Below are 11,983 nucleotides of genomic sequence, written 5' to 3'. Positions count from 1 at the left end.
TTGAACAATAAGTTTAACCTAAAATTAAAGACAGCCGCCCTGACAAGGTCTTGCGCTCACAATTTAAAAAAAAGTACCCCAAAAATGGCGGCACATTCGTTTAATTAAGTATATTCGATCTTACCAATGTCTGGTTTATTGAACCTTAAAAGGGGTAAAAATACCATATTTTGGTATACTAAACCTGGACCAGGCCGAATATACCATATTCCGGTATATTCGACTTCGTCAAGTTCGAATATACCATATTTAGTACAATGGACCATGGTCGAATATACCATTTTCCGGAATTTTTCAGTTTATTCCACCATGATCGAATATACAGTAGGAGGCAAAAGTTTGAGTCCAGTGACTTTATTTCATTGTTTTAACAGCATATATTAATTTTCTACAGAAAACCTTACCGATAAGTGAACTAGAAAAAAGTAAATAAGTAAACTGAAAAATACATGCTGCAGAACAACTATGAGATGTTATGATATTCATGTAACGTATGTTAATGTGCAAACATGCATTACATGTCAATGTTTAGTATCCCTCTTTTTTGCTCATGAAACGGCCTTTATTCTTGCTGGCAAAGATTCCATAGCTTTTTTAATGTCACACGTTCAATACCTTGCCAGCATTCGTTGACCACTTGCCTGAAGTCATCCTGGTTGGTGGGTCTGTGCCTCGCCCTTTTCCGGTTAAAACGGTCCTACAAGTGCTCCATAAGTTTTAGATCTGGAATTTGACGTGGAAAGGCATGAAAACGAGATCACCAGAACGAGTTTGCTTCTAAAAGATTTCTGGCACATAGAAGATGTGCATGCATGTCCTTGGGGTGATTATCACATATATAGTTAGACGCGAGATCATCTTTGTACCAGATGAAATTCCATGTCCTTGAAGAATTGGATGATACTTTTCATTAATTAGGCTCCTATTATATCTTTCAATATTGCCAAACCCAGCATGACCGAAGCAGCTAAAAGTTTGCTTGAGTAGGATTTAGTTTCTTCGAACCTCTCCAAGATTAGTTGCATGCCAACTTTTGAAATTCTCACTTTTCTGCGATCTTACGAGGAAAGAATCCTTCAATACTTAATGCAATTATTTGTCCTTGTGGACGATCACTTTTCCCACCCATCTTGGGCAGTGTAAAGGAATGAGAACTTTATTTTGTTATAATTTAGATAATTAGGACCAAAACAGTGTGCAATTAATATGGTTTACAGTACTGAAACACTAGCACGCATGTCTTAACTTGAATACGCTGCCAGAGTTTAACACTGGAATTCTACAACGACTGGACTCAAACTTTTGCCCCCTACTGTACCTTTTCCAATATATTCAATCATACCAAGGCTGGATATATCATATTCCGGAATATTCTACGTTGATAACAAGGTAGACAACAATGGGTAGACAAATACAGAAGTGAATTGAATCATAACTAGTTTATTGGGATTGAACGAAGGTGGTTTGTGGATGAAAGATGCGACTTCATCCAAACTTTTGGTTCTCACAAACCAGAGACCTATAAAATCTCAATATTTATCTAAAAATAAATGAAGCATTTAATAATACTGGGATATTGATACTCGGAATAACAAAAAAATGCAAATGTCTGAAGATATTTGAAGTTCTCACAGTATGGTGGTAAAATGGTATTGTGAAAACGAAACCAGTTACCCCCATATAAGGAAGCAGATGCGATGTTTTTAACAAAATAAACATTGCGACGTGGCAAAGATTTGTCTTCAACATAAAATATTATTGACATCGTTGAGATCAACTTGCACGTTTGAGAAATTGGTGGAAATCCTTCATCTTTCGTAAGTTTAATCTAATTCATTTTTAATCGTTCAAAGCTGCATGATTTGTCACAGTCAATAGTGGCTTCGAAATATCGTATCGCTTAAACGAGCTTTTACACTTTTCTTTGTGTAATGCTGAAGTATATATCGCTGTGTGGTAACCTGGATTTTGTGATTATCAGAAAAAAGGCCTCAACTTCAGCTACTTCCGACTTGCATGTTATAATTTCGAGGAATTCGCTCTAGAGATAAAATATCGTTCTTGCGACAGTGTTCAAAGCTATATTCTGTACGATGCTGGTGAAGAGCTCTGACCACTGAGCTACGGAGTGACCTGTCAACTTGCAAGACCGAATGTGAGATTGGCTCGATGATTTATAATAGAAAGGGATCATCCGTCTGGACGAACTTGGGCAAGCGAGGGATAGTTCGACTTCCCGAATTTGAAAGGGTTGTTCGTCTTGACGCATCATTCGTCTGTTAGTATAAGTAAGACGAAGAAAAGTTCATCATAAAACGGCTCTTGTGCACTCTTTTTACTACATAAAAAAATTTCCAAGCTAATTCCTGTGCCGTTTCTAAACGTGCGATTCTGTTATATTTAACATATCCGTCAACATAGTTCGTCTAGATAGTTTGTCGTGTGTTTACATGTATACTCAGACGAATAATCTGTCAGATAGATAGATCATTTGTCCAGACGGATCGTTTGTCTGTATTATGGCGTATAAATCGCGCCATTTTCGGCAGTTCGCTACAACCCCCTACATTAATCTCATGTACATTCGCTCGTAGCTAAGTGACGAAGGGCCGGTTGTTCGAAAGGCGTTTAGCTTAAACGGTGGATAAGTTCAAAATTAAAAACAAAATTATTCATTTATTGAACATTTGAGCCGAACTGTTTCGATGTAAATAGTTTAATTTTCAATGAAAGTACATATTAAATGCATAAGATGCAAGTTCAGTCATTCACAAGATGTATGAGAGTATTTTTAAACTTTGGCTTATCCACCGTTTAAGCTGAACACCTTTAGAACAGCAGGCACCAGGGCAACCAGAGGGATCCATCGACATCGCACATAACGTAGGTTCGGCTCCTGTTGAAGAACTGGTAGTCCCTGAGTATCTCAACTTCTCCAAATTACTCGGACCACCGTAGGTAGACCGAGTTGTAAAATGGGCTCGGTTTTTTCTTTTGCGTCGCGAGTTTACAAAAATCACGCGTGGGCGGCACGAAGTCTTCGAACCAATCGAAATCGTCCTAGGATCGTTTCTCGCGCGGGTGTCACGAACATGCCATGTTACTACGAGATAACTGTAGCCCGAGTAATTGCCTGAGTAGGCGTCTTGTTCGCCCTTAAAATTGCATATATTTAGATATAATATAAAATTCTGCTCGAGTTTTAATTAAACGAGCCGACTTCTACTTGAGCTCGAGAGGGGAGGTCTTCCGCTTTTTTATAGCAAATAAACTCAAAGTGTATAAATAGAAAGCATTGTGCATTGTATGTGTCTGTTCGAAGTTTCCAACTAAGTCTTTTAAAGCCTGGCAATGACTTTGTTATACTTCTCAAAAGGCATCCAGACATTCAAGACTTTGGCAAAGATCATATTCATGGCGACAGGAAATGAAAATACTTTGCAAGGTTATGACGTGAGTCGTTTTCAAGCAGAAGTCAGAGAGGATGTGCTTTGTTCTATTTGTTATAAAGTTCCAAAGAATCCCAGACTTTGCCAACACCAAGAACATGTATTTTGTTTGTCTGATATCTCACAATGGCTCCTAGGAAATAAAACATGTCCAGTTTGCAGAGATCCTCTGAGTCAAGAAACCTTGAGACGACCAACGGGATTTCTGAAGAATTATTTGAACGACCTAAAAATCAAGTGTGATCATCATGAACGAGGATGTCCTGACTACGTTCGTCTGGAACATCTTCCAAAACATGTTGAGCAATGTGGATATGCTCCTGTCATGTGTCGTAATGAAGGATGTGATACAGAGGTCAATAGAAGAGATGTTGAAAATCACGAGAAAAATTTTTGTCAATTTAGACTGGCCAAATGTCACGACTGTAAAAATATCAAGGTAAGTCAAAATGGAAACTATGTTTGGATTGAAATGTTTGGATTGAGAGATCAAATTCGCATTTTATAAAAACGTTCTATCAAAAAAGAGCGAGATTAAATCGGGATTTGTAATGGCTAATTTCCGCAGCGCGAAACAGGCCTTGGAGGGAAGATTCCAGGCAGATATCAGGAAGCTTATTTTCATGAAAAAATGTTTCAATCCTGGATACACCTCTGATCAATCGTAGTTTTTCGAATTGTTGGCGGTATTATGTCTAATGTATAACAAAAATTTTACTTTGACTTAGATAAATGTGGATGGATTAAGAATGAGTCAGAATGAAATTAATGTTGGAATGACTTCACTGGAAAGAAAACAGGATGAAATAAAGGTAAGACTAACCATTCAGTTAATATTTGTTTTAAATTAGAATGGATTGAATTGTTGTTAAAAAATTTAATTGTGCATAGGTTACTGAAATTTGACACTTATCATAAATAATAAATAAATTAAATAAATAATTTGACAATTTTACTTTGACTTAGAAAAATGTGGATGGATTAAAAATGAGTCAGAATGAAATGAATGTTCGAATGACTTCATTGGAAAGAAAACAGGATGAAATGAAGAGAAAACAGGATGAAATAAAGGTAAGACTAACAATTCAGTTAATATTTGTTTTAAATTAGAATGGATTGAATTGTTGTTAAAAAATTTAATAGTGCATAGGTTACTGAAATTTGACACTTATCATAAATAATTGCAATTGGAAGCAAACAGGATGACATGAAGAGAAATCAGGATGAGATGAAGGTAGGACAACTCTTTTAGTCATTCATTTCTTTGAAATAAAATGAATTGAGGTCAGTGACGTTCCACATATTTTGAGATCAGTGACATGTACACGCATGGTTAATCTTGTATCCGGGATAATTTATGAACTTCAGAAGTCGCTAATATTTTTCTTACCTGGGACCTGCTTACTCTCCCCAGGACCTACGCCTTGACTCGGCGTAGAAACAAATCTAGCGGTAAGATTGCTGGCGGTAATTTAAACTTTAGTTATATCAATGCATCATCGGCTGATTCGCGTGATTAAAGAAATTTTATTTTTAATTTAGCAAAGTATGAACGAGATGAGAGAACAGTTTGAGAGAATGATGATGATGATGAACCAAACATTTCAAGGAAATAATACAAACAAGAATGGTGCTAGCGCTATGAATCAGACAGGTCCAGTCAACAATCAAGATGTTATTATTATTAGCGGTGAGCAAAGGCAAGAAAGAAACGAGGTATTAAATACAATCGAGAAATACAACATAGTAGAAGAAAAATCAATTCCGCTGCCAGGATTGAATCATCCTCGAACAGCATCAGCATCGTGTGTTTACAACAATGACGTTCTTGTCGTTGGTGGTTTCGATGGTAAAGAAGGAACTGACACGATCGAAGTTTTGAAGATGAACCAACATCCTTTGCGATGGACAATGTTTGATGGTAAACTGCCTGTCAAATTATCTGGTCATGACGTCATAGTTTATCACGGAAAATTATATATAATAGGAGGATATGAGTGGAATGATAGAAAAGCATCGAATGCCATTTATAAGATTGCTCTTACCCCACCTTATACTGCCAATCTGCTGACGAGAATGCCTGAGGCAAGAAGATATCAAAGAGCAGAACTTGTTAATGGAAAACTATTTATCTTGGGCGGAACAACAACCGCCCTTAGTAAAGATGCTCTTGACAGCGTTGTTGTTTATGATTTGATTAAGAATGAGTTCAAGCCATGTCCATCGTTACCTCAGCCAGTTTGTTTGATGTCCACAGTCACTTGGGGTCATATGATCATCGTCGTTGGTGGTGGGGATAAGAATCATAGGACATTGAATGACGTCATAATGTACAACACAGAGACAGGGCGAAGCAAGAGACTTCCCTCCATGATTCACAAAAGGAGGGCTAGCTCTGTCGTGATCATGAATGACGTCATTGTCGTGTTTGGTGGATGGAATAAGGAGCAGGGATATCTCAACTCACTGGAATCTTTCACCATTGGTGGAGATGGCTGGAAAGAACTGCCAGGAATGATTGAAAAAAGACGCAATGCTACTGCTGTAGTTAAACCTCTGTAGGTAAAGTATCAACAAATAAATTCAATTATTTAATAAAGGAGGTTAGGATATGTTTTGAACGCCTTTCATTCTACGTTGATAGAAATTTCATTTAAATCATAACATGACGATGAGACTGGAAGAATTATAATATGAATATCAAAATATTCAAATGTTGAATCACAACATAAAGTTGATTGAACACTTGAATACTTAATAAATATTTGTGAAATTTGCAGGAGAATTTGATGAAAAATTTGAAGTGAAAGAGTTTGCCATTTTGTCCAAGATTGAGATGAACACGAAATTATAAATGAACAGTCAGTGAATGATTACATGAATTAGGTTTTCAAGTCTCTGAGCGCCGCTGACCACCACTGATCTTTTATGAAACTGGATGATTGAAGATGTTTTGTAATAAAAATGATATTGTGATAATTATATCATATATAACTGATGTAGTCGCGCATATTTGTAAATATTGTAGATAAAGACAGAATATTCGTATATATCACTTCATATTGAAACTAATCTTTAAAACATTTGAGAATTGCTTAGAGTTAGAGACAATAATAATGAGCATTTATAAAACTAGGATAGAATATGGACGCTGGGTTCAGTCAGAACTAAACAATTGTAAATAAAACAAAATCTCAGATGATTCGTAACAAGTAACGTTAGATCAGACAACTACAGTATATTCATTCTGATATTTTCCCTTCTTATTCCAAAACAATTTGCATGGTTTGTTAATAGTTTTAATTCTAATGTTAATGTATCATTGTAGAAGTTCATTAAATCAAATCAATTTTTCATGTATAATGTTATATACATCGCCAAATATTTCCATTCTAAGAAAATGCGTTTTGAAAAGCTACCCATGAGGTAAGGTAAGGGTTGGGGATCAACGGATGATGAAGAGGAATATTTGGGGATAAATGGTGTTGCCTGAGGAATTGCGCAAAGGAATCTCGTTTTATTTCGGGATATTTTTTTCGCTAAACACGCGCAGAAGACAAGAAATAATGAAATTGATAATTCTGATATAAAAGTGAAACACAAGCCACGTTCACTTTTATTCTGTGAGAAAATCTCCACATTAAACACGACTCTTCACAGATATTAAAATCTGATGCAGAAAATTCCCCGGCGTAAAACACTCTCACTGTAGACTTGAAAGTTCAACGTATTCACATGTGGACTGGATTATAGCAGACACGGAAATATTTATATTTGAAATTCTTTCATATTTCTATACGCCTGAATTCTCAGTATTAGTTTTACTTGGAAATTTATAAAACTTCCACGAATGACATATTGAAACTAAAACTTCCGTGCACAAGAAATGCAATATATTGAAGCTTTTATTTTATAAGTTAGTAAATAAATGACTACAAAATTACTACATTGAGTTTATATGTTCTTAATAATGGAAAACTCTTTTTTAACATTGCAATTTCTGTTAAATATATCAGCATAAGTTGAGAATTGTTTTATGTTTTCCCAGGAAATTGAGGTGATTTAAGGTCAAGTTAAGTTTCCTCACATGATAATTTCGCAATATTAAACTAATCCTTAGATTGTGTACACAAGGAACGAACAAGACTCGAGAATTGTTGCTGTGAAAATCACTGGTAAGTTTCTTGCAAGATTTGTTTCTAATCTTAGACAACTCTCAGACGCGAGATTGCACGAACTCAGCGCCATTGACAGGCAAATTGGTGCGTATCATTTGTTTGAGGTTTGGATATTATTCGCTTCCGAGTATCGCGTTCAGAATGCGAGCAGAAGCTGAGCTAACAAAGGATTTCTTGAGGAAAGAAATGGACCCAAATTAATGAATTGATGGACGATTCTGAGTTCGTCTGATCTCGTGAGAATCCAGTCTTAATAAATGAATGTTTAAATGGTGATTTTCATGAAATCTAAGAGATTCTAGCGAGTTAATACTTCGCGCAATGTCTACAATAAACAAGGCTTATTTGAATATAATAATAAATAAGAGATTATCCAGAAGTATTTGATGGACAATCATCGTCTTGAATACAACAATATATTACGTTAAATATAGGCTCGTATTTTGTGTTGAAATACAAAGAAGGCTGTGATTTTGTTTATTGTGTTTAAGATAGACTTTCTAGGTTCGTAGCACAGATTAACACCCAGATGTCTCACTTCTGACTCAAAAGCGTAAGCGATTCGTCACTGCGCATCGCTTTCTGCGCACGCTTAGCAAGTGACTAGAGGCATTCACCCCCCCGAAATAAAATTTCAAAATTGAGACGAACTGAATTGAAGTGAAAAACTGCACGATGTGTCAAATGAGTCGGAATATATGTACATTTATTGATTTGTACAGGAAGTTCCATTCAATGTAAAGATATTCAAACACTTTTTAAAAGAAATATGTTTGAAATTATGGAGATTTCTACTGCTTATAATTTTCCGCTCCTACGACAATCGAAAAAAGATAAAACACTCGTACAATATTGAAAACGAGGTACTCTAAACTCACTTTTCCAAAGCGCGTATAGATGATGATGGATTCAGACACAAACTTAACTACACAGTGGCCTTCTCTAGCAAATGAGAGGAGGTTTTTTTCCATGTATAAAATAGTTCGGCTCCATTTTGAAATTTCGGGGGGGGAATGCCTCTAGTCACTTGCTGAGCAAGCGCTTACGCTTTTTTAATCAGAAGTGAGACATCTGGGTAATCTGTGTTCGTAGTAATCTTAAATGTGTTTGAACAAAATGCGCATGCTCAGTTAGGGATGGGCTGACATGGTATATTTTCATAATCAACTTAAGGAGGTTCTGATATATAAACTGTTAATGCTGCACAGGGAATATAGAATAGTTTGAGTAGATTTTGTGACGCTGAGATTATAAGTTTTTTGCACATATTATGCCAGACATTTGACTGGTTACCTCACAGGATTCTTTGACTGGTTACCTCACAGGAAGAGACCAGTCTGTGAAGAGGTTTATTAAAAGGAGTGAATTCTGTTATATTTGTGAAACGCTTCAACGCAAATATTCTGAATAGTCCGCGAGTTGAAACTACCAGCGTTTTTAACTTCAACTGAACAAAGTTTTGTTCAAATCCTCCAGTTGAAAATCGTCGTTTATTCACGTTTTGGACTTGAAAAGGTTTAAAAACATGAAAATATTATTTTGCGATCATGCGATACTTTTTTGTAATTCAGCAGAACTATGGCAGCGAGATGGGAAGATGATTTGCAAGGTTATGACGTGAGTCGTTTTCGAGGAGAAGTCAACGAAGATCTGCTTTGTTCCATTTGTCAGGAAGTTCCAAAGGATCCCAGACTTTGCCAACACAAAGATCACATATTTTGTTTCGCTCATATATCACGACATCTCGTTCAAAACTCTCAAACATGTCCAGTTTGCAGAGATCCTCTGACTCAAAAAACCTTGAGACGACCAACAGGATTTCTGAAGAATTATTGGGAAGGTCTGAAAATCAAGTGTGATCATCATGAACGAAAATGTCCTGACTTTGTTCGTCTGGAACATCTTCCAAGACATGTCGAGGAATGTGGATATGCTCCTGTCATGTGTCGTAATGAAGGATGTGATACAGAGGTCAATAAAAAAGATATTGAAAATCACGAGAAATATCTTTGTCAGTTCAGAATCGCCAAATGACGACTGTAAATATCAAGGTAAGTTAAAATGAAATGTTCTGATTTATTTCATGTCTTTTACACTTATATTTTGTCAAGTTGTACCCAGTTCATCTCCATAACAATTCTATTTTGAATCAGGAAAATGTGGATGAAAGAAATGTTCGAATGGCTGCGATAGAAAGAAATGAGGATGAAATGAAGGTAAGACAACTCTTTCAGTTATTATTTGTTTGAATTTAGGAGCAATTTAGGAAAAATTAATTCGTAATTGAAAAATGAAATTTGAAAAGTATCATTAATAATCGTGGCTGCGATTGAATGTAAACAGAATGAGATGAAGAGAAATCAGGATGAGATGAAGAGAAATCAGGATGAGATAAAACAAAATCAGGATGAGATGAAGAGAAATCAGGATGAGATGAAGAGAAAACAGGATGAGATAAAGAGAAATCAGGATGAGATGAAGGTAGGACAAGTCTTTTAGTCATTCATATCTTTGAAATAAAATGAATTGAGGTCAGTGACGGTCCACAAATTTTGAGATCAGTGACATGACCACACTTGGTTAATCTTGTATCCGGGATAATTAATGAACTTCAGAAGTCGCTAATACTTTTCTTACCTGGGACCTGCTTACTCCCCCCAGGACCTACGGCTTGACTCGGCGTAGAAACATTTCTAGTGGTAAGAATGCTGGAGGTAATTTAAACTTTGGTGATATGAATGCATCATCGGCTGATTCGCGTGATTAAAGAAAATTTATTTTTAATTTAGCAAAGTATGAACGAGATGAGAGAACAGTTTGAAATATTAATGATGATGATGAACCGCACATTTCAAGGAAATAATACAAACAAGAATGGTGCTAGCGCTATGAATCACGCAGGTCCAGTCAACAACCAAGATATTATTATTATCGGCGGTCGGTATGGCCTAGGAGATGACAAGGTATTAAATACCGTCGAGAAATACAACATAGTAGAAGGAAAGGCAACTCTTCTGCCACGATTGAATCATCCTCGAACAGCATCAGGATCGTGTGTTTACAACAATGACGTTCTGGTCGTTGGTGGTTTCGATGGTAAAGACGGAATCGTCACGATCGAAGTTTTGAAGATGAACCAACATCCTTTGCGATGGACAATGTTTGATGGTAAACTGCCTGTCAAATTATATACTCATGACGTCATAGTTTATCAAGGAAAATTATATACAATAGGAGGATGTGGCGGGAATGAAAGGAAAATATCGAGTGCCATTTATGAGATTACTCTTACCCCACCTTATACTGCCAAGCTGCTGACGAGAATGCCTGAGGCAAGAAGAAATCACAGAGCAGAACTTGTTAATGGAAAACTATTTATCTTGGGCGGAATAACAACCATGTTTAGTAACGATGCTCTTGACAGCGTTGTTGTTTATGATTTGATTAAGAATGAGTTCAAGCCATGTCCATCGTTACCTCAGCCTGTTTTTTCTATGTCCACAGTCAGTTGGGGTCATGTGATCATCGTCGTTGGCGGCTTCGATAAAAATGGTGAGGTGTTAAATGACGTCATCATGTACGACACTGAGACTGGGCGAAGCGAGAGACTGCCCTCCATGATTCACAAAAGAAGCGGCAGCTCTGTCGTGATCATGAATGACGTCATTGTCGTGTTTGGTGGATGGAATAAGGAGCAGGGATATCTCAACTCAGTGGAATCTTTCACCATTGGTGGAGCTGGCTGGAAAGAACTGCCAGGAATGATAGAAAAAAGACGCGTTGCAACTGCTGTACTTAAACCTCTGTAGGTAAAGTATCAAAGAACTAATTCAATTATTTAATAAAGGAGGTTAGGATATGTTTTGAACGCTTTCATTCTGCGTCGATAGAAATTTCATTTAAATCATAACATGACGATGAGACTGAAGAATTATAATATGATATCAAAATATTCAAATGTTGAATCACAAAAAATTGATTGAACACTTGAATACTAATAAATATTGTGAAATTGCAGGAGAATTTGATGAAAAATTTGATGTGAAAGAGTTTGTCATTTAATCCAAGATTGAGATGAACACGAAGTTATAAATGAACAATCAGTGAATGATTACATGAATTAGGCTTTCAAGTCTCTGAGCGCCGCTGACCACCACTGATCTTTTATGAAACTGGATGATTGAAGATATTTTGTAATAAAAATGATATTGTGATAATTATATCATATATAACTGATGTAGTCGCGTGTATTTGTAAATATTGTAGATAAAGACAGAATATCACCGTATATATTACTTGAATGAATAAAATCTTTAAAACATTGAGAATTGTTTAGATTAGCGACAAAATGAACAT

The 11,983-nt window shown here is 36.2% G+C and overlaps 4 protein-coding genes across 6 annotated transcripts; all 4 read left to right on the top strand.

Annotated features, from left to right (window-relative positions):
• Positions 1 to 1,735: 1,735 nt before the first annotated feature.
• LOC114537652 (E3 ubiquitin-protein ligase NRDP1-like) lies at positions 1,736 to 4,607 on the top strand. The gene is made up of 5 exons (XM_028558738.1): positions 1,736 to 1,817; positions 3,377 to 3,888; positions 4,178 to 4,261; positions 4,416 to 4,520; positions 4,593 to 4,607. The coding sequence occupies exons 2-5, from the start codon at positions 3,415 to 3,417 to the stop codon at positions 4,605 to 4,607; spliced, it is 678 nt and encodes a 225-aa protein (XP_028414539.1). The 5' UTR covers positions 1,736 to 1,817; positions 3,377 to 3,414.
• On the top strand, positions 4,599 to 6,732 carry LOC114537676 (kelch-like protein 5). 2 transcript variants are annotated; one of them, XM_028558772.1, is made up of 3 exons: positions 4,599 to 4,683; positions 4,992 to 6,007; positions 6,230 to 6,732. In XM_028558772.1, the coding sequence occupies exons 1-3, from the start codon at positions 4,657 to 4,659 to the stop codon at positions 6,237 to 6,239; spliced, it is 1,053 nt and encodes a 350-aa protein (XP_028414573.1). In that variant the 5' UTR covers positions 4,599 to 4,656; the 3' UTR covers positions 6,240 to 6,732. The 2 variants fall into 2 exon arrangements, with proteins under 2 accessions (XP_028414573.1, XP_028414574.1); XM_028558773.1 differs by having other exon boundaries at positions 4,992 to 6,011.
• Positions 6,733 to 7,579: 847 nt separating this feature from the next.
• LOC114537651 (E3 ubiquitin-protein ligase NRDP1-like) lies at positions 7,580 to 9,661 on the top strand. The gene is made up of 2 exons (XM_028558737.1): positions 7,580 to 7,624; positions 9,199 to 9,661. The coding sequence occupies exon 2, from the start codon at positions 9,206 to 9,208 to the stop codon at positions 9,659 to 9,661; it is 456 nt and encodes a 151-aa protein (XP_028414538.1). The 5' UTR covers positions 7,580 to 7,624; positions 9,199 to 9,205.
• A 123-nt stretch (positions 9,662 to 9,784) lies between these two features.
• LOC114537678 (kelch-like protein 1) lies at positions 9,785 to 11,878 on the top strand. Of its 2 annotated transcripts, none has more exons than XM_028558776.1 (4): positions 9,785 to 9,843; positions 9,971 to 10,108; positions 10,417 to 11,432; positions 11,646 to 11,878. In XM_028558776.1, exons 1-4 carry the CDS (start codon positions 9,808 to 9,810, stop codon positions 11,653 to 11,655), a joined length of 1,200 nt encoding a protein of 399 aa, XP_028414577.1. In that variant the 5' UTR covers positions 9,785 to 9,807; the 3' UTR covers positions 11,656 to 11,878. The 2 variants fall into 2 exon arrangements, with proteins under 2 accessions (XP_028414577.1, XP_028414578.1); XM_028558777.1 differs by having other exon boundaries at positions 10,417 to 11,436.
• Positions 11,879 to 11,983: the final 105 nt, after the last annotated feature.

The sequence above is a fragment of the Dendronephthya gigantea genome, unplaced genomic scaffold, assembly GCF_004324835.1.
Source record: "Dendronephthya gigantea isolate DGI-Jeju-01 unplaced genomic scaffold, DenGig_1.0 000161F, whole genome shotgun sequence".
In the NCBI taxonomy this organism is placed as follows: Eukaryota; Metazoa; Cnidaria; class Anthozoa; order Malacalcyonacea; family Nephtheidae; genus Dendronephthya; species Dendronephthya gigantea.
This window is presented reverse-complemented; position numbering and strand designations above follow the sequence as displayed.